The 23574-nt window shown below is 44.0% G+C and overlaps 1 protein-coding gene across 10 annotated transcripts in view; it reads right to left on the reverse strand.

The window, feature by feature from the left end:
• LOC107391474 (membrane-associated guanylate kinase, WW and PDZ domain-containing protein 2) overlaps nt 1-23574 on the reverse strand; it is a 53990-nt gene that overhangs the window by 2552 nt on the left and 27864 nt on the right. For 8 of the 10 annotated variants that reach the window (XM_070544952.1, XM_070544951.1, XM_070544953.1 and 5 more), the window contains 13 exons: nt 17563-17633; nt 15568-15735; nt 13787-13956; nt 13434-13527; nt 12800-12959; nt 12082-12661; nt 10757-10820; nt 9755-9967; nt 9368-9640; nt 7103-7297; nt 6931-7001; nt 2299-2445; nt 2015-2153 (listed from right to left, as the gene is read on the reverse strand). In XM_070544952.1, coding sequence (XP_070401053.1) covers nt 2015-2153; nt 2299-2445; nt 6931-7001; nt 7103-7297; nt 9368-9640; nt 9755-9967; nt 10757-10820; nt 12082-12661; nt 12800-12959; nt 13434-13527; nt 13787-13956; nt 15568-15735; nt 17563-17633 — 2345 coding nt within the window. Of the gene's footprint in view, nt 20-2014; nt 2154-2298; nt 2446-6930; nt 7002-7102; nt 7298-9367; nt 9641-9754; nt 9968-10756; nt 10821-12081; nt 12662-12799; nt 12960-13433; nt 13528-13786; nt 13957-15567; nt 15736-17562; nt 17634-23574 lie in introns of all 10 variants that reach the window. The other 2 variants (XM_070544954.1, XM_054746243.2) reach the window with 2 other exon arrangements.

Genomic DNA, 23574 nt, shown 5'->3' on the forward strand with positions numbered 1-23574 from the left:
GAGAGGCTAGACAGCTCCACTGAGGAGGAGGAGCAGGGACGAGGGGAGAAGGAGGGGCAGTAGGAGCAGGAAGAAGAAGGGAAGGAGAAGCAGAGGAGGAGTAAGACAAAGAAAAAGACAGTAAGACAGCAGGAGGCGCTCTGAGCTTGTTTAACTGAAACCCTGATTCAGTCCAAAAGGGTTCGAATGAAGACAACTGGTCTTTGTTTTCTTGAAGTTTTGCTTCTCATCCGAGGAGCTTTGTCAGTTCTCACTGGAATACGGGAGGGTCAAGCTTATAAGCTGTCTGTTGTTAACGAGCAGAAACTACTTATGAATAACCCTCAATTTTCCGGCAGCTACGTTGCAACTCTGAATCTTTTTCTCAAACAGATTCAGTTTAGGTCACACACACCCCTGCATCTAACCAATACAACAACTCCCACACAACAAAGGCTAACGACTCATGAGGGGGTAGGGAGGAGGGGTATTCATAGGTAGTTTCTGCTCATTACGCCTGACCCTCCCGTAATCCAGTCAGAATTGACAAAACTCCTCGGTTGAGAATCAAAATGTCTTTAAGAAACCAAAGAAGTCCGGTTGCCTTCACTGGAACCCGTTTGGATTTCCATGACCTGGATGACTGAGAACCTTCACCACCTGGCAGCAGGTGGAGCTGTACATTTAGCCTGGTGTTCATTCTGTTATATTCGTCTTCAACACTGGCCCAATCCCAATACTCCCACTAGGAATTTTGAGATGGAGGCGGAGAAAAGGCTCAAGTGCCTTTTTCTGATAACATGTATTTTCAAATGAAAGAAACAAACTTTAAGATGATTAGTGATATTTATTCATGCTCTGGATGATTTAGACTTGATCTGAAAGTTGTTAATAAAGATTATTTTATTTTTTAAAGTAGTGCACTGACCAGCATCCCGGCATGCGTTGCGGTTGATGACGCAATGCTCCGTGTCCCAATTCAGCAATTATTTGCACACTTGGTGTAGTTACAGACACAAAGGTCACGTTTTCATCCATTACACACTGTGGGGCGACGGTGGCACAGGAGTTAAGAGCTCGCCCCGTAATCGGAAGGTTGCAGGTTCGAGCCCCGCTCAGTCTGTCGCTGTCGTTGTGTCCTTGGGCAAGACACTTAACCCACGTTGCCTGCTGGTGGTGGTCGGAGGGACCGGTGGCGCCAGTGCTCGGCAGCCTCGCCTCTGTCAGTGCGCCTCAGGGCAGCTTTGGCTACATCGTAGCTCATCCCCACGAGCGTGTGAATGTGTGTGTGAATGGGTGAATGACTGATTGTGTTGTAAAGCGCCTTGGGGGGTTCCAGAACTCTAGAAGGCGCTATGTCAAATACAGGCCATTACTTGTGCACTACGTACTCGAAGCCTCATTGCACACTTCCTCCAAGTGCACTTCACAGAAGACCGTGGGTTGCAGTGCGAGTATTGGGATTGGGCCCTAAAGTCTGCCTCCAGGTGAGAGGCGGGGCTACACCTGGACAGGTCTCCAGTGCATCACTGGGAAAAAGAAACGAATCAGAAAGACTCAGCTGGGTTTTGAACCTTCAACCTCCTTGCTACCAGCTGCACCACTGTGCAGCCTGCTGTCAACCACTGACCTAACATGAACCCGCAGAATAGTTTAGGTCAGGGGTTCCCAATTTCTTTTTTTGAGGACCCCCTTGCTCATGTCCAAGCCAGGACTCCTAGCCCCAACTCCTACATGCGTACACACGTTAAATGTGATCATTTACCATCTTTACACAGACACAAAGTTATAAATTATATATGGAGTTGTGATTATACTGTAGGGTGTGTTATTGGGAGTTTATAAATGTAATTTTTACAAAGAAATTCTTGCTAACCTCACAATCTCAGCAAAGACAAAATTGTGGGGACCCCCTGTAATTTTGTGGGGACCCCCTTGGGGGTCCCGACCCCCAATTTGGGAACCCCTGGTTTAGGTCAACAGTCACTCAGTTTTTTCTGGGTAAATAAAATCTAGTTACAGGAGCTCGTCTCACCATAATCCGGTACATATCCGTTTCCCTTCTTCAGGATTAGGTGGATCCGATTTCCTCCTCTTCGGATCTGCTCCACAGCCTGACTGTGAGTCATTCCTGCTGTACTCTCACCGTTGATCTCCACCAGCTGGTCAGACACCTACAGAACATTAACACACCTGATTATCAGCTGTGTTATCTCCAGGTGAGCTCAGATAACAGAAAATCAGCCAGGTGTGTCTGGTCCCAGCAGCGTCCCCTGCTGTTTCCACGCATCCATTCCTATTAAAAAGCTGTTCTGGTACCTGGATTTTGTTGCTGCGCTGCGCCGGGCCACGTTCCATCAGGCCTAGAACATACAGACCCATGTTGTATTCACTGCCCCCCCGCAGAGAGAAACCAAAACCTGTCGGGCCACGTTCCAAATCCACGCTGTAGAACCTGGACTCGTCCTGCAGCACACAGACACAAAAGACAGCTGGTACCACATCAATGGAGCGTTTGTCTCTTGGTTTGTTCTGTAAACAGCTGATTTAGTAAAACTCCAGGCTAAACCAGATGCGTTTAGGAACATCTACAATCAGGTGTGTCTGTAGCCAGGAGTATCTGTAACCAGGTGTGTCGGTAAATTGGAACATGAGTAGCCAGGTGTGTTTGTAACCTGGAACATCTGTAACTAGATGCATCTTTAACCAGGTCTGTCTGTAAACAAGTGTGTCTGTGAATAGGAACATCTGTAACTAGATGCATCTTTAACCAGGTCTGTCTGTAAACAAGTGTGTCTGTGAATAGGAACATCTGTAACTAGATGCATCTTTGACTAGGTGTGTTTGTGACTAGAAACATCAGTAATCAGGTGTCTGTAACTAGAAACATCTGTAATCAGGTGTGTCTGTAACCAGGGACATCTGTAATCAGGTGCGTCTGTAACCAAGTGTCTGTAAATAGGAACATCTGTAACTAGATGCATCTTTGACTAGGTGTGTCTGTGACTAGAAACATCAGTAATCAGGTGCATCTGTAACTAGAAACATCTGTAATCAGGTGTGTCTGTAACCAAGTGTCTGTAACTAGAAACATCTGTAATCAGGTGTGTCTGTAACCAAGTGTCTGTAACTAGAAACATCTGTAATCAGGTGCGTCTGTAACTAGAAACAACTGTAATCAGGTGCGTCTGTAACCAAGTGTCTGTAACTAGAAACATCTGTAATCAGGTGCGTCTGTAACTAGAAACATCTGTAATCAGGTGCGTCTGTAACTAGAAACATCTGTAATCAGGTGTGTCTGTAACCAAGTGTCTGTAACTAGAAACATCTGTAATCAGGTGTGTCTGTAACCAAGTGTCTGTAACTAGAAACATCTGTAATCAGGTGCGTCTGTAACTAGAAACATCTGTAATCAGGTGTGTCTGTAACCAAGTGTCTGTAACTAGAAACATCTGTAATCAGGTGCGTCTGTAACTAGAAACATCTGTAATCAGGTGTGTCTGTGACTAGAAACATCTGTAATCAGGTGTGTCTGTGACTAGAAACATCAGTAATCAGGTGCATCTGTAACTAGAAACATCTGTAATCAGGTGTGTCTGTAACCAAGTGTCTGTAACTAGAAACATCTGTAATCAGGTGTGTCTGTAACCAAGTGTCTGTGACTAGAAACATCAGTAATCAGGTGCATCTGTAACTAGAAACATCTGTAATCAGGTGTGTCTGTAACCAAGTGTCTGTAACTAGAAACATCTGTAATCAGGTGTATCTGTAACCAAGTGTCTGTAACTAGAAACATCTGTAATCAGGTGCGTCTGTAACTAGAAACATCTGTAATCAGGTGCGTCTGTAACCAAGTGTCTGTAACTAGAAACATCTGTAATCAGGTGCGTCTGTAACTAGAAACATCTGTAATCAGGTGTGTCTGTAACTAGAAACATCTGTAATCAGGTGTGTCTGTAACCAAGTGTCTGTAACTAGAAACATCTGTAATCAGGTGCGTCTGTAACCAAGTGTCTGTAACTAGAAACATCTGTAATCAGGTGCGTCTGTAACTAGAAACATCTGTAATCAGGTGTGTCTGTAACCAAGTGTCTGTAACTAGAAACATCTGTAATCAGGTGCGTCTGTAACCAAGTGTCTGTAACTAGAAACATCTGTAATCAGGTGTGTCTGTAACCAAGTGTCTGTAACTAGAAACATCTGTAATCAGGTGCGTCTGTAACTAGAAACATCTGTAATCAGGTGTGTCTGTAACCAAGTGTCTGTAACTAGAAACATCTGTAATCAGGTGTGTCTGTAACCAAGTGTCTGTAACTAGAAACATCTGTAATCAGGTGTGTCTGTAACCAAGTGTCTGTAACTAGAAACATCTGTAATCAGGTGTGTCTGTAACCAAGTGTCTGTAACTAGAAACATCTGTAATCAGGTGCGTCTGTAACCAAGTGTGTGTAACTAGAAACATCTGTAATCAGGTGCGTCTGTAACTAGAAACATCTGTAATCAGGTGTGTCTGTAACCAAGTGTCTGTAACTAGAAACATCTGTAATCAGGTGTGTCTGTAACCAAGTGTCTGTAACTAGAAACATCTGTAATCAGGTGTGTCTGTAACCAAGTGTCTGTAACTAGAAACATCTGTAATCAGGTGTGTCTGTAACCAAGTGTCTGTAACTAGAAACATCTGTAATCAGGTGCGTCTGTAACCAAGTGTCTGTAACTAGAAACATCTGTAATCAGGTGCGTCTGTAACTAGAAACATCTGTAATCAGGTGTGTCTGTAACCAAGTGTCTGTAACTAGAAACATCTGTAATCAGGTGTGTCTGTAACCAAGTGTCTGTAACTAGAAACATCTGTAATCAGGTGTGTCTGTAACCAAGTGTCTGTAACTAGAAACATCTGTAATCAGGTGTGTCTGTAACCAAGTGTCTGTAACTAGAAACATCTGTAATCAGGTGCGTCTGTAACTAGAAACATCTGTAATCAGGTGTGTCTGTAACCAAGTGTCTGTAACTAGAAACATCTGTAATCAGGTGTGTCTGTAACCAAGTGTCTGTAACTAGAAACATCTGTAATCAGGTGCGTCTGTAACTAGAAACATCTGTAATCAGGTGTGTCTTTAACCAAGTGTCTGTAACTAGAAACATCTGTAATCAGGTGCGTCTGTAACTAGAAACATCTGTAATCAGGTGTGTCTGTGACTAGAAACATCTGTAATCAGGTGTGTCTGTGACTAGAAACATCTGTAATCAGGTGTGTCTGTAACCAAGTGTCTGTAACTAGAAACATCTGTAATCAGGTGTGTCTGTAACCAAGTGTCTGTAACTAGAAACATCTGTAATCAGGTGCGTCTGTAACTAGAAACATCTGTAATCAGGTGTGTCTGTAACTAGAAACATCTGTAATCAGGTGTGTCTGTGACTAGAAACATCTGTAATCAGGTGTGTCTGTAACCAAGTGTCTGTAACTAGAAACATCTGTAATCAGGTGTGTCTGTAACCAAGTGTCTGTAACTAGAAACATCTGTAATCAGGTGTGTCTGTAACCAAGTGTCTGTAACTAGAAACATCTGTAATCAGGTGCGTCTGTAACTAGAAACATCTGTAATCAGGTGTGTCTGTGACTAGAAACATCTGTAATCAGGTGTGTCTGTAACCAAGTGTCTGTAACTAGAAACATCTGTAATCAGGTGCGTCTGTAACTAGAAACATCTGTAATCAGGTGTGTCTGTAACCAAGTGTCTGTAACTAGAAACATCTGTAATCAGGTGCGTCTGTAACTAGAAACATCTGTAATCAGGTGCGTCTGTAACTAGAAACATCTGTAATCAGGTGTGTCTGTGACTAGAAACATCTGTAATCAGGTGTGTCTGTAACCAAGTGTCTGTAACTAGAAACATCTGTAATCAGGTGCGTCTGTAACTAGAAACATCTGTAATCAGGTGCGTCTGTAACTAGAAACATCTGTAATCAGGTGTGTCTGTGACTAGAAACATCTGTAATCAGGTGTGTCTGTAACTAGAAACATCTGTAATCAGGTGTGTCTGTAACCAAGTGTCTGTAACTAGAAACATCTGTAATCAGGTGTGTCTGTAACCAAGTGTCTGTAACTAGAAACATCTGTAATCAGGTGTGTCTGTAACCAAGTGTCTGTAACTAGAAACATCTGTAATCAGGTGTGTCTGTAACCAAGTGTCTGTAACTAGAAACATCTGTAATCAGGTGTGTCTGTAACCAAGTGTCTGTGACTAGAAACATCTGTAATCAGGTGTGTCTGTAACCAAGTGTCTGTAACTAGAAACATCTGTAATCAGGTGTGTCTGTAACCAAGTGTCTGTAACTAGAAACATCTGTAATCAGGTGCGTCTGTAACCAAGTGTCTGTAACTAGAAACATCTGTAATCAGGTGCGTCTGTAACTAGAAACATCTGTAATCAGGTGTGTCTGTAACCAAGTGTCTGTAACTAGAAACATCTGTAATCAGGTGTGTCTGTGACTAGAAACATCTGTAATCAGGTGTGTCTGTAACCAAGTGTCTGTGACTAGAAACATCTGTAATCAGGTGTGTCTGTAACCAAGTGTCTGTAACTAGAAACATCTGTAATCAGGTGCGTCTGTAACTAGAAACATCTGTAATCAGGTGTGTCTGTAACCAAGTGTCTGTGACTAGAAACATCTGTAATCAGGTGTGTCTGTAACCAAGTGTCTGTAACTAGAAACATCTGTAATCAGGTGTGTCTGTAACCAAGTGTCTGTAAATAGGAACATCTGTAACTAGATGCATCTGTTGCATTCAGCTGCAGTCTGACTCCATCCAGCTGAGAGGCGGGGCTTCACCTGGACAGGTCCATTACAAGGGCATACAGGGGGAAAAACACACTCACACCTAGGGACACCTGTTCTTTAAATGACCTGTAGGTTAAAGTCTGCCTGTGAAACAATGGATGAAAACGTGACCTTTGACCTCCTCTTGGATCCTTTGATACAATCGACATCAGGGTCTGGTCCTTCTGGGATGGAGGAGGACTCTGAGAAGACAAGAACAGACATTATGTTCTGATTGTGTGTGTGTGTGTGTGTGTGTGTGTGTGTGTGTGTGTGTGTGTGTGTGTGTGTGTATGCTCCCTACGTTGGCGGGGGCTGATGCTCAGCTTTAGCGCGTTCCCGGCCCTCCTGAGGATCTGGGACAGGTCCCGGTGCTGCAGACTGCCTACCGTCCGTCCATCCACCGCCTCCAGCTGGTCTCCAGGCTGAATCTGACCACTACGAGCTGCTGGGCTGCCGCGCCGTACGGTCACGAAACGATGGGACATCAGGGACGGGGCTGCAGAGATGGGGTGAACGTCAGCAATAATGCCCATGAGACGTTTTAACGGATCGGAATGGTCTCCGGTTCTTCCCGCTCTACCAGCTGAATTGATACTTGGCCTCTTCAGCCTCCCTGGCTGAACCTGCAGCTGGGGAACTAACAGGAGGTCCGAGATCTGATCTGAAGCTGATTTAGATTTAAACAACATTTAGTTCACAGTGACAAGTTTAAGGTTAAAGAGCACAGACACAGACCAGAACCCTGAGGAACATCGGGTTCTGACCAGATCCATTAGAAGCTGTTCCAGACAGGTAGAACAAGGGGTCTTCGCCTTTGTCTTCATCATCATGTGACACATGAGCTTTACATGGAGCTCCAGATATGGCGTGTATTTGTGTAGCACCTTTTTAGGGTTCTACAACCACCCAAGGGGCTTCACAACACAATAAGTCATTCACACGCTGGTGGTGATGAGCTACGGTGTAGCCACAGCTGCCCTGGGGCACACTGACAGAGGCGAGGCTGGTGAGCACTGGCGCCACCGGTCCCTCCGACCACCACCAGCAGGCACGGAGGGTTAAGTGTCTTGCCCAAGGACGCAACGGCAGAACTCCCTGGTCTGAGCCGGGATCGAACCCGCAACCATCCGATTACTGAGCAACCAGCTCTACCTCCTGAGCTGCTGCCCTCCCAGGTCAATCAACTGACCCTAAATCAGTTCATGAAAATAAGCAGAAATGTGTGTGTGTGTGTGTGTGTGTGTGTGTGTGTGTGTGTGTGTGTGTGTGTGTGTGTGTGTGTGTGTGTGTGTGTGTGTCCTAACTCTGGTGGAGGACTTTAAGTATCTGATAATCAGTTACAGTCGTGGGTTTTGAGTAACGACTCAGGGAAGGAGATCAGAGTGCTGGTCTCAGCCAGAGTGGGAGGAGCTTCGACATCCAGGAGAACCCCCCCACCCCCACCCCCCACCTGCTCTTTGTGGAGTCGGTGTTCCTGCTGTAGTCCGCTCTCTCCGTGATTCCTGTTTGTGTCTCGGGCTGCTTCAGTTTGTTGTTTCAGTCTCTGAAGATCAGAAGCAGCTTCCTCGCATTCAGTCCGACAACAATCCTCCTGCATCACATGCGCTCTGCTCAGGTTCTGTCTGGTTTCCTCTAGCTGCAACGTTCTACACGCACACTTACACGTCCAATAATGTGAAACCATTTCAGACATTCCTGAGAGTTGATAAAGTCTGAGGAGGAGGAGGACCTGTTTTAGCTCACAGGGCGCAGACAGGGGGAAGGAGGAGTGCAGGTTATGGGTAGAAACATGAAGAAATCAGTATTTCACAATAAAAGCATCCAAACAATAAAAATGCACAACCCAGGAATCAAACCCACAACCTTCTTGTATTTTCACTATAAAAGGTCCATTTTGATGTTCATAAAACTTATCTGGATATCTTCTCATCTGGCCAACAGAGGACAGTCCTTTGTCCCCAGTAAAGGTTGGTGAGGACATGAGACAGGAGTCTCTCTGTCCAGAACAGACGATGGAAGAAGCGGACGCTTCTACTGGACTTACATTTGGAGTCTTTGAGCGTCTTCAGAACTGACTGCAGCTGCTCCAACATGTTGGACAGTTTGATCAGCAAGAATGGGCGGTTAGCAAAGACATGTCCCTCTTGTCCCTCTGGTTGTCCAGCTGAAACCCTGTTCTGTCCACCTGCTGATGTCCGTCCTGTCTCGGGTCTCCCACAGGAAAGATTGTGTATCCAGGAGCTGAAACGTGGGCGTGACTTAAAGCTGCAGGGGGGTGGGCGGGTGTGTGTGTGTGTGTGTGTGGGGGGGGGGGGGGTCTCGGGCACTTACAGTGGAGATGGCTGCTATACCTCTGGAGGGGTGAGACAGGTAAGGTGATTTTATTACATGTTAATAATAAAAGCTGAAGTTTACTGATCTCCTTGGGGAACCAGTTTCTCCAACACCCCCCACTTCCCAGCACACACACACACACACACACACACACACACACACACACACACACACACACACACACACACACACACACACACACACACACACACACACACCAACTGTCTCTCACCTCCACTCATTTCCTGAGAAGCAATGACAAATCCAAAGCCTTCTCCTGGTCGCCTCCTTAGCTCCACCTCCATCGTCTTAGCTCCACCCCCTCGTCCATCCTTGGCTATGGTTCCTGGAGCTCTGCCCCCTCTGATTGGACCAGTGCTTTCCTCCACTCCCAGCAGGTCTCGCGGCTCTAAGGTTAGAGTCACAGGGACTGAGTCCAGGAAGCTGGTGCTCTGGATGAGGGTGGAGGCGGGGGGTCCGTTGGGGGTCTGGGCAGCAGGACAACCTGGGGATCAGACAGGAGAATACAGCATGACTCAGATTCAGAGAACTTGGAGGAGAATGCACCCATGCCCTACTGAAGCTGCCTTGCTCAGAGGCATGGTGCTGTGTGAGATACCTTGGTGGGTCTCTGGAGAGAGTGCGGGTCCTTCAGGGGGGCTCTCCAAGGCCAAGCCAGCCAGGCTGAGCTGGGGGACGCCCCCGAGCGGAGGATCAGTGGAAGGGGACGGTAGGTCGGTAGAGGTTGAGGAAGACGAGGGCGTGTCCATGACATGTGGCGAGGGGAGGGGCTTGTAGAGGGTAGGAGTTACAGCTGGACCAGAGGCTGGACCTGTAGGAGAACCAATAGAAGATTTGGTTCCTCAGCCCAGAATCCACCAGCTGATCTAGACATCGCTTCACAGCTTCATGTGGGGACAATGAACACCTGACCCAAAGTCTAGCAGGTCTGGAAAATGCAATAGCTGAAAACATCTTTCATGCTTTTAACAACATTTTAACATAGTAAATATATTATTCAACAATATTTAACAATAATTTAACAATGTAAATATGTTGTGGAGATAAAATAAAAAAACAAAATGAATGAATAAAGTGGTTCGCATTTGCCTACAAATCTCAGCCAATAACACATTTCGGACCAAAAGCAACCATTGGATCATTTGGTTGACGGTCTTGCCAATCTGCTGAACTTCCCTGGGTCCTCCACTCATTACACACTCACTTAACAGAACACCTCTGGTGTGAGAGGTTCTCCGCTCAATAACATAAGAGCAGAAACCGCTCCAACTTTAGCACAAACTACCAGATTACCACCATTTGAAGTCACGGACAACAAAAGACGTTTGGACCAGGAAAACGGCGTCTGGTGTTTAGTGCTTTTCTGTTTCCTCCGGCATCGCAAGTTTCCGGTTCCAACAGGAACGTCCCAGGGAAGATACCCGAGGGGAGGGGTGAGCGTTCCGTGTTTGCAGGTTTGCTATAGTAGCTTTAAGGAGAACCATTTGGACTGCTTCAGATTGGACTTGAAATGTGTCCATTTGGTCAAAACTGATGCGTGGGGACACTTTGTGACACAACCAATCAGCCAGCCTGAGCAGGACACCATGTTGGATCATACCTCCTCTGTAGACCAGCAGAACCACTTCACCCTGCTTTGTGTGTTCCTGCAGGACTCTCTGGACCTGAGGAAAGAAGGACAGCGTTATCTCGAACAGGGACATCTTTAGGAGCTGCTGCTCCATCACACCCAAAGGATCGGTCCAGATCTAGTCTGAACATTTTAACGTTTACAAAGGACGGTAGACCTGAGACCTACAGACCAGGTCTGGTTTATCAAAGACTTAAAGGGACTTTACGGAGTTTTGAATTTTTATGCTCGCGATTGCCCCCTCAGGCCAAAAGCATAACGGCAGCTTCGATAGCAGGCTCGTGCACGAGGCGCGCATGCTGTACGTGCACACTCCTTAACGAAAATAACAGCTGAGAAAGTCCCGTGTGTGTGTGTGTGTGTGTGTGTGTGTGTGTGTCCCGGAGGACAGAGGACAGGAGAATGCACAGCTAATTAATTAAATAATTTGGTTCTGTAGCTTTCTCTTCAGCACAGCGACAAAGGTTTATGATGGGTCAGTCCTCCTGCATGCTCAGATCATTCCCTTCCCTTGCTTGAAAAATTGTTCCAAAATGAAAGTTGAACCCACATCTTTTTTATCTGTGAATTCAATGCCGTTCGGCGAGTCTCAAATAAAAATTTGGGCATCTTACTGTAAAAACATATACCATTAATGCTAAAAAGAAACTCTAAATAAACTATGTTCACACCTGGAGTCAAACCCAGGTCTTCTGCATGGGAGTCCAACTTCTTACCAGGTGAGCTAAAGCACCAGTGACGTCCTCTTGTATCTATAACATTTATATCCTTGATGACAGTTGAAACAACGTTCAAAGAACGGCTCGGAGTGAAAATGGCTATTTTGTTGCTAATTTGCAGGAAATATCTAGAAGAAAGTTCTACAGAAAGTAGCTAAGGGTCCTCAGAAATGTAGCTAGCTTTGTCACTAGGCGTTAGGAACAGCGACAAAGTGGCACTGCCTCTCTCTCTGCTGCTAAAGCTACGGATAGCAAATGCTACGGGCGATGCCTGAGCGTGAACGCGCATGAAGCAGCCTGCTCGACCCGAGCATCTCTCTTTTTCTGTGATTTTACAGAAAAACAGGCAATCGCAGTAAAAATGCCAGGGCTCATTCTACAGGACCAGGGCATTGCAGGAGAATGTATGAAGAAGACATTTATTATCTCTATACATGTTTTGGCTGTCACACTTCCATAATGTCCCTTTAAAGTCCCCAACCAAAACTTTTGGCCAATTAAAGACCGCTGACAGGCTGACTACATGCCTAGACCACTACTTGCTGACTCGTCATTGGTTAGGTGATGTAAACACACCTGTGTGAAGTTTAGGTTCTGGACGTCCGCTCCGTTGATCTTCATGATGGCATCTCCTGCTTGCAGCGACGGACACCGTCTGCAATCCCAAACCCGCCTCACCACCGCCTGCTGGCTTCCCTCTCCTCCTGCCGTCACACTAAAGCCCAGCCCACTGCCTTCACTGCGCCCAATGGCCACCGGCACCAGCTCCCCCCCAGGCCCTGACCCAGCTGACGCCGTCCCAAGGGGCAGAACTAGTCCTGGGTTTCCTCTGGAGCTTGAAGGAGGCACTTGGTGGTTGGCCGGACACCCGTTGAAGCCACAAGTAGGGGTGTCTCTGGGTGGGGTGATGGCAAGGGTGGTCTGGGGCATCACTGGGCGCTGTGATGCAACAGGGGGAGGTGTGGAGGTGGAGTTCTGGTGAAGGCCAGACTCAGACTGAGAGAGAAGCAGTTTTGAGATCTTGTGTGAGGACGAGGTAATGGGGAGTGTCGACGTGGACAGGTCGCTCTCTGAAGACTTTGAGCTCTGATGAAGAAGGATGGAGGAGGAGGAGAGGGCGGGAAGGGTGCTGCTGTTGTAGCGAATCAGAGAAGACCTACGAAGAGAGCAAGAGTAAAGCCAGTAGAACTGCTAAGGCTAACACTGCTAATTGCAGCTAACACGACTAATGCCACTTACACTGATAATGCTAACACCACTGAAATTGCTAAATCTGATAAATGGAAACACTAACCTACGAGTTCCTGCGCTGGACGGCCCCTCCTCAGAGTCACTGTGATTGGGCAGCGCCCCGTCTGCGGCAGGAGCCGAGTCAGAGGATGTCGGGGTCAGAGGGCTGGTCAAACCGTTTGTCATTGGCTGAGCAGAGTAAGAGGGTGGAGTTTGTGCGGGAGCTGCATTGAGTGTGACGAAAACAGAAACAATTGGCTTGATGATAATTATAATAATATGAATGGATTTAATTGATATGAGCTACCATGGAGCCACAGCTTCAGACTGACAGAGGCTAGGCAGCCATTTTGTGCCACTGGCCCTTCTGTCTTGCCCAAGGACGCAACAGCAGAGATCTGTGGAAGGAGCACGGTTTGACCTTGCGACCTTCCGATTGCTGGATAACCCGCTCTACCTGCTGAGCGGCTGCTGCCCCGGTGACGGGTGGAGTAAACTGGCCCCCTGCTGAGGGGCTGCTAGAACATTAAACACCTTCATTTTCTCAAAGCTACGTCTGTCAGCGTGGTTTGGACGGCCCAGAACCTTATGCCGTGCATCCATTGGGTGTTGACTGGTTTTCCTGATGTGTGAGCCTTTGTTGACCTCTGACCTTTTCTGTTGTGTGTGCTGTGAGGGAGGGTGTTGATGGCTCTGACCTGATGCGCTGCCGTGGGCGTTGAGCGTGTGGCTGAAGGTGAGCTGAGTCAGGCCTCGGCTGACGCTGGAGGACTCGCTGGGCGTCGACGGCTGCTGGAGGTCAGATTAAATCGTGAGAACACATCTGGACAGAACATCACCAGAACCAAACATCTGCTTGTCTGTTCTGTGTTCACGCAGTGACTTTCTAGTAATGTTGGAATGCATCGTTTGACTGGTGGCAGACTCTGCCTTCGTGAAATGTTTTTTAGTGACTGAACCATGCTTTAGTCTCAGACTGGTGCCTCTTCTTGGACCCTGAACCTCTGGTTCTGTGACTGGTGTTGCTGGTGTTACAGTGGACCAGACGTACCGTCTCCAGACTCTGTTTAGGACAGCCGTCCGGATTGTAGAGCATCGGGTATCCTCTCCTCAGAACCACGTCCACACTCTGACCCATCGGCACCGACTTCAGCATCTCCACCACCTCCTTGTGGGAGCGGCCCAGCACACAGCTGTCGTTGATGTAGACCAGGATGTCCGCTGAAGACAGTGAGACACCAGGAGACACAGACCAGTTAGAACCTTCCAAACAGCCCAGTTGGTTCTGACGGGCAGGCGCCTCAGTAGTTCTGTGAGGGATGACACCCAGACGGAACGAGGGGAGCGGTCTACATCCAGGTGAGTCACACCTGAAGAGGGCGGAGCAACATTCTGTTGGTCTCATTTGAAAACAGCAAATTGAAGTTTGAGTGGGGGCTTCTCAGGTGGGTCCATGACCCAGTTCTGCTGCTGATCCTCGGAGCGCGTGAGCCTCAGAACACAGAGGTGTTTGTGTTTCAGGCAGATTAAAGCGCCGGGATTAATCGGAGATCATAAGATCAGAGAGAAGAATAAATCCTCCCGGGTCACCTGACTCACAGCAACCGGAACAATAAAACGTGGCCCGGGCCCAAGACCACGCTCTAATCCGGGTTCTGACAGGAATAACATGTTTGGTCAGTTTGAGAGCATTAGTTGTTTTCATGTTAAGATCTTGTACCGCTTCTCTCTCAAGCCTGATTACACTCAAACGTCTTTTCTTACGTCCAAATGTGTTTTACCTGCTTTCAAATGGGCTCTGCTGCTCTTGAGGAAACAAGCGCACCCAACAGAAGGTGACACGGTCAGCATCTTATCTGGCTTCCTTTTGGCAGGAACAGGGGCGGCGTTAGGCCCGGCTACTTGGGCTGAAGCCCCGGATGTTTTATGAAAAGCCCCGGATCTCAAACGTGGAAGTAACATGCAGTACCAAAGTCCAACAGAGAGGGCGCAGCTGGCAGTAGTTTGTATACAGCCTGCCTGAGCCTCCACCACTGAAGAAGAAGCCCTTCAGCAGCCGGCTTCTTCTACACTCTCTGCCTGAAACGCATGAGTGAAGATGGACATAAGGACGCTTTTTAGACCAAAAGTACGGCGACAGAACCCCAGCTTTGATGAGATTGGTGTTGACTCAGGTTTGTGAGTCTTATTAGAAAATATTTGTTGTGCTGCTGGTTTGCCTAAAGTTAGCTTATCAGGTAAAGTTGTTGGAGAAAGAAAGGGAATATTTACTATCATCTCACACTAAACACTAACAGGAACAATACTCTGCCCTGAAAATGCTGAATATGTAGCTTCAGATTAAACATTATGTGGTACAAGACAAATATATATGATGTTGACTAGTGCGTGTCACATGTGTGTGCGCGCGCGTGTGTGTGCGCGCGTGTGTGTGTGTGCGCGCGCGTGTGTGTTAAGCCCCGGATCTTCTTCAGTCCTAAATCCGCCCCTGAGCAGGAACATCTCGCTTTCATCCGACAGCCGAGGAAACGTCTTCCAGAGCAAGTTTTCAGAGCGCTGAGCTCCTAAAACGGAGCTGGGCCGAGCTGAACGCCAACCAGCTGATTGTGGTTGTATGGTAGTGACCATTGTGGTTGTATGGTAGTGACAGTGGTCCTACACGCCTCAGTCTGGTGAAAGTTTGGACTTCGGAGGACCTGACTGACTCCCCTAGGCAACAACTTTCATCCCAGGAAGCCGTCGCAACCCAACATGAAGGTTTCTTTTCTGAATGGAGAAACTCAAGGCTGTTTGTGTTTTCATGTCTGAGGGATTTCCCAGGTGTCTTGGTACCTGTGTTTAGAGCGGGCGGTCCTCCAGGTGTAACGCTGTACACCTGGAGAAACTCTCTGGGACGACTTCCTCCAACGATGTTGAAGCCAAACCCTCGAGGACCCTTGGAGAGCCGGGTGTGGATGGAGTAACCCTTCAGCTGACCCGGCTGCTCCGTGAACTCTGGAACTGTGCGAAGGAAGTAAAAGTGTGTGTCCACGGTTACAAACTCGAGTCATCTGCAGCAGCATGAGACACGGCTCCTATACAGGCTAAAGTTTTCTGCTAATGGAAAACAATGAAAACAGCTTTTTCAAGCTACTTCATTTAGTCGATTCTTATGTTTTACAACATAAACTTTTTGTTGCACACAGATCAGAACCTGATATAAAAGCTTCTGGTGGGAACTGAACACGTTAATTAGAGAAAAATGATCCGTTAATGAAAATTCACGCATTAAATTCAGCCTGCCTTCTCTTTTCAAGGCGGAACTTTTGTCAGAGCACAATTTCCTGGTACACCGATTACACTGACGCACACAAGACCCTGCTCTGCTAACAGCTACTAAAATGAAAGAATTAGAAGAACGTGCCTTGCTTGGACCGACGCCATGTTTGACAAAACTTGTAAACTTGTAAAAATAAAATAAACTACTTCCTGACAACCATCGAGTCCGTGACACGGAGTCTTTTCAGAGATGTCTCTGAACTCTGCTGCTGTGCTTTTTGATTGGTCTGCACACCTGGGGGCTTCAGGTAAGCTAAAGTCGTAATATAGTCCTCCCATCAGAAGTTTATTAACGTAGTCAGACTAAATGCTTCAGCTCCTGCTCTCACAACTCCATAATCATTCAGTCACAACCATGTCTCTTAAAGGAACATTAGCACTCTGAAATCAGTGTCAGAGGGGTGTGACTGTTTAAACTTCATGGGAGAAAATGGTTTACGTTTTGCTGGAAATCACATTGATTTATGTTTTGTAAATTATTTCCACAGATTGTGACAATAAACATATGTGTAGTATAGAAATATCAGAGGTCACTACACCGTAAATAGATGAGGTCATTGTCCTACGTGGCTCTAAAACGCCCTGTGTGATAAACTCCCACGTCTGCAGTAGCATCAAAATGTACTTAAAATAGGACTGTACCTTTACATCTGTCTTTTCTTTGATATATATATATATATATATATATATATATATATATATATATATATATATATATAGATAGATAGATAGATAGATAGATAGATAGACAGACAGACAGACAGACAGACAGACAGACAGACAGACAGACAGACAGACAGACAGACAGACAGACAGACAGACAGACAGACAGACAGACAGACAGACAGACAGATAGATAGATAGATATGTATATATCCTGTTTTGAATTGAGAAAAAATTTAAAAGCATTTCTCAGAAATTGAAAGAACTCGAGTTCCCAGTTGTAATGTCTATTGATTGATTCTGTTCCTCACTAAAATTATTTGTAATAAAAAAATTGCTTTGGGGACAAATTTTCTTCAATGATTAAAATGTGATTAATCAAGGTGAATTAATTACAAAACCTCTGATTAATTAGATTTTTTTAAATCGATCCCACCCCTAATATTTGTGACTAGGGGTGATTCTATGTCTGTGATAAGTGCTATATAAATACAATTTACTTACTTACTACTAAAAATCTAAACCTGGCAGGATGTGCTGCCCTCTGCTGGCTGGTGTGACTCTGGATACAATTTTAAATAAATTAAATGGTGACCAATTAAGCAAGTCTGCCTTTTGCCTCCTTTTGAGCTGCAATGTGTGTGGAAAGGCACAAAATTACTATAACTATAAACTATAACCCAACATTTTCTTGTTCTTCAGTGTTTGGATTTAGCAGTTATCTGCCTGAAATGAAACACTCGTTTCTGACATCAACATTAGAGAGATTAGCATAGAACCCCGCCCCCATCAGTAGACAATCAGCTATGTCTTTAAACAAAACAACAAAAGGAAAAGCAAACTCACGTTCAGCAAATGAGTAGGTCTCCTTCATCTGAGAGTGAGGGTCTAACCAGCTGGTCGTCTTTGACTTGTGACTGATGAAGACAAATACTGATGTCGTCATCATCATCAACATCATCATACTCATCATAACATCATCGTCACCAAAATATTTATCATCATCTTCTCCATCATCATCATTATCATAATCACCATCATCATCATCTACATCATAACCACAAATCAAATCGCAAATCACAACAAGTGTCGACTCAAGGACTTTCACACAGTACACATTTCAACACAGGTCAGGTCATTAAGCCAATCAGTAAAAGTGTTCCTTTATAAGGAACCCAGCAGGTCATCACCATCCTCATCATCATAATCATCATCTTTGTCACCACCATCCTCATCATCATAATCATCATCTTTGTCACCACCATCCTCATCATCATAATCATCATCTTTGTCACCACCATCATCATCATCATAATCATCCTCTTTGTCACCACCATCATCATCATCATAATCATCATCTTTGTCACCACCATCATCATCATCATAATCATCATCTTTGTCACCACCATCATCATCATCATAATCATCCTCTTTCATCATCACCACCATCATCATCATCATAATCATCCTCTTTCATCATCACCACCATCATCATAACAATCACAATCATCAACATTAACTTCATCACCATCATCATCTTTGTCACCACCATCATCATCATCATAATCATCCTCTTTCATCATCACCACCATCATCATCATCATAATCATCCTCTTTCATCATCACCACCATCATCATAACAATCACAATCATCAACATTATCTTCATCACCATCATCATCTTTATCACCACCATCATCATCATCACATCATCTTTTCCATCATCATCACCAACATTATCTTCATCATCATCGTCATCATCTACATCACCATCCTCATCACTAACATTATCTTCATCACCATCATCATCCCCCCCATCATCATCTTTATCACCACCACCATCATCATCACATCACAATCATCATCATCACTAACATTATCTTCATCACCATCATCATCACCAACATTATCTTCATCACCATCATCATCACCAACATTATCTTCATCACCATCATCATCCCCCCATCATCATCTTTATCACCACCACCATCATCATCACATCACAATCATCATCATCACCACCATCATCATAACAATCACAATCATCAACATTATCTTCATCACCAACATTATCTTCATCACCATCCGCATCATCAAAATCATCATCTTTGTCACCACCATCATCATCATCATAATGAATCCTCTTTCATCATCACCACCATCATCATAACAATCACAATCATCATCACCAACATAATCTTCAACACCATCACAATCATCATCATCAATAACATTTTCTTCATCACCATCACCATCATCATCTACATCAGGGGTTCCCAAATTGGGGGTCGGGACCCTCAAGGGGGTCCCCACAAAATTACAGGGGGTCCCCACAATTTTGTCTTTGCTGAGATTGTGAGGTTAGCAAGAATTTCTTTGTAAAAATTACATTTATAAACTCCCAATAACACACCCTACAGTATAATAACAACTCCATATATAATTTATAACTTTGTGTCTGTGTAAAGATGGTAAATGATCACATTTAACGTGTGTACGCATGTAGGAGTTGGGGCTAGGAGTCCTGGCTTGGACATGAGCAAGGGGGTCCTCAAAAAAAGAAATTGGGAACCCCTGATCTACAACACCATCCTCATCACCATCATCATCATCATCACCATCATCATCTACATCACCATCCTCATCACCATCATCATCATCATCATCATCATCACCAACATTATCTTCATCACCATCATCATCATCATCACCAACATTATCTTCATCACCAACATTATCTTCATCACCATCATCATCATCATCATCATCATCATCATCATCATCATCATCATCACCAACATTATCTTCATCACCATCATCATCATCATCACCAACCTAATCTTCATCACCATCATCATCACTGCCATCATCATCACCATCACAATCATTATCACTAACATTAGCTTCATCACCATCATCATCTTTATCACCACTATCATCATAATCATCACCATCATCATCATTGATCATCATCATCACCATCATCATAATCATCACCATCATCATCATTGATCATCATCATCACCATCATCATCATCATCACCAACATTATCTTCATCACCATCATCATCATCATCACCAACCTAATCTTCATCACCATCATCATCTACATCACCATCCTCATCACCACCATCATCATCATCATCATCACCAACATTATCTTCATCACCATCATCATCATCATCATCATCATCATCATCATCACCAACATTATCTTCATCACCATCATCATCATCATCATCACCAACCTAATCTTCATCACCATCATCATCACTGCCATCATCATCACCATCACAATCATTATCACTAACATTATCTTCATCACCATCATCATCTTTATCACCACTATCATCATAATCATCACCATCATCATCATTGATCATCATCATCACCATCATCATCATCATCACCAACATTATCTTCATCACCATCATCATCATCATCACCAACCTAATCTTCATCACCATCATCATCACTGCCATCATCATCACCATCACAATCATTATCACTAACATTATCTTCATCACCATCATCATCCTTATCACCACTATCATCATAATCATCACCATCATCATCTTTGATCATCATCATCACCATCATCATCATCATCATCACCAACATTATCTTCATCACCATCATCATCATCATCACCAACCTAATCTTCATCACCATCATCATCACTGCCATCATCATCACCATCACAATCATTATCACTAACATTATCTTCATCACCATCATCATCTTTATCACCACTATCATCATAATCATCACCATCATCATCTTTCATCATCATCATCATCGTCATCACATCACATCATCTTTTCCACCATCATCATCACCATCACAATCATCATCATCACTAACATTATCTTCATCACCATCATCATCTTTATCACCACCATCATCATAATCATCGCCATCATCATCATCATCATCATCATCACATTACATCATCTTTTCCACCATCATCAGCACCATTATCTTCATCACCATCATCATCTTTATCACCACCATCATCATAATCATCGCCATCATCATCATCATCATCATCATCACATTACATCATCTTTTCCACCATCATCAGCACCATTATCTTCATCACCATCATCATCTTTATCACCACTATCATCATAATCATCACCATCATCATCATTCATCATCATCATCACATTACATCATCTTTTCCACCATCATCAGCACCATTATCTTCATCACCATCATCATCTTTATCACCACTATCATCATAATCATCACCATCATCATCACAATCATCATCATCACTAACATTATCTTCATCACCATCATCATCACCAACATTATCTTCATCACCATCATCATCACCAACATTAACTTCATCACCATCATCATCACCAACATTATCTTCATCACCATCATCATCCCCCCCATCATCATCTTTATCACCACTATCATCATAATCATCACCATCATCATCACATCACAATCATCATCATCACTAACATTATCTTCATCACCATCATCATCACCAACATTATCTTCATCACCATCATCATCACCAACATTATCTTCATCACCATCATCATCACCAACATTATCTTCATCACCATCATCATCCCCCCCATCATCATCTTTATCACCACTATCATCATAATCATCACCATCATGATCACATCACAATCATCAACATCACTAACATTATCTTCATCACCATCATCATCACCAACATTATCTTCATCACCATCATCATCACCAACATTATCTTCATCACCATCATCATCCCCCCCATCATCATCTTTATCACCACCACCATCATCATCACATCACAATCATCATCATCACTAACATTATCTTCATCACCATCAACATCACCAACATTATCTTCATCACCATCATCATCACCAACATTATCTTCATCACCATCCGCATCATCAAAATCATCATCTTTGTCACCACCACCATCATCATCATAATGAATCCTCTTTCATCATCACCACCATCATCATAACAATCACAATCATCATCACCAACATTATCTTCAACACCATCATCATCACCAACATAATCTTCATCACCATCACAATCATCATCATCAATAACATTTTCTTCATCACCATCACCATCATCATCTATATCAGGGGTTCCCAAATTGGGGGTCGGGACCCTCAAGGGGGTCCCCACAAAATTACAGGGTGTCCCCACAATTTTGTCTTTGCTGAGATTGTGAGGTTAGCAAGAATTTCTTTGTAAAAATTACATTTATAAACTCCCAATAACACACCCTACAGTATAATAACAACTCCATATATAATTTATAACTTTGTGTCTGTGTAAAGATGGTAAATGATCACATTTAACGTGTGTACGCATGTAGGAGTTGGGGCTAGGAGTCCTGGCTTGGACATGAGCAAGGGGGTCCTCAAAAAAAGAAATTGGGAACCCCTGATCTACAACACCATCCTCATCACCATCATCATCATCATCACCATCATCATCTACATCACCATCCTCATCACCATCATCATCATCATCATCACCAACATTATCTTCATCACCATCATCATCATCATCATCATCACCAACCTAATCTTCATCACCATCATCATCACTGCCATCATCATCACCATCACAATCATTATCACTAACATCATAATCATCACCATCATCATCTTTCATCATCATCATCACCATCATCATCTTTCATCATCATCATCATCGTCATCACATCACATCATCTTTTCCACCATCATCATCACCATCACAATCATCATCATCACTAACATTATCTTCATAAACCATCATCATCTTTATCACCACCATCATCATCATCATAATCATCACCATCATCATCATCATCATCATCATCATCATCACATTACATCATCTTTTCCACCATCATCATCAACATTATCTTCATCACCATCATCATCTTTATCACCACTATCATCATAATCATCACCATCATCATCATTCATCATCATCATCGTCATCACATCACATCATCTTTTCCACCATCATCATCACTGCCATCATCATCTTTATGACCATCATCATCACCATCACAATCATCATCATCACTACCATTATCTTCATCACCATCATCATCTTTATCACCACCATCATCATCATCATAATCATCACCATCATCACCAACATTATCTTCATCACCATCATCATCATCATCACCTACATTATCTTCATCACCATCATCATCATCACCAACATTATCTTCATCACCATCATCATCATCACCAACATTATCTTCATCACCACCATCATCACCATCACAATCATCATCATCACTAACATTATCTTCATCACCATCATCATCATCACCAACATTATCTTCATCACCACCATCATCACCATCACAATCATCATCATCACTAACATTATCTTCATCACCATCATCATCATTATCATCAACATTAACTTCATCACCATCATCATCATCATCATCATCATCATTATCTTCACCACGATCATCATCATCACCAACATTATCTTCATCACCATCATCATCATCATCATCATCAACATTATCTTCATCACCATCATCATCATCACCAACATTATCTTCATCACCATCACCATCACTGCCATCATCATCTTTCATCACATCTTCTTTTCCATCATCATCATAACATTATCTTCATCGCCATCATCATCATCACATTACATCATCTTTTCCACCATCATCACCAACATTATCTTCATCACCATCATCATCACCAACATTATCTTCATCACCACCATCATCACTGCCATCATCATCACCATCACAATCATCATCATCACTAACATTATCTTCATCACCATCATCATCTTTGTCATCACCATCATCATAATAATCACCATCATCATCACCATCACAATCATCATC

This window comes from Nothobranchius furzeri, chromosome 15 (genome assembly GCF_043380555.1).
Source record: "Nothobranchius furzeri strain GRZ-AD chromosome 15, NfurGRZ-RIMD1, whole genome shotgun sequence".
Lineage (NCBI taxonomy): Eukaryota > Metazoa > Chordata > Actinopteri > Cyprinodontiformes > Nothobranchiidae > Nothobranchius > Nothobranchius furzeri.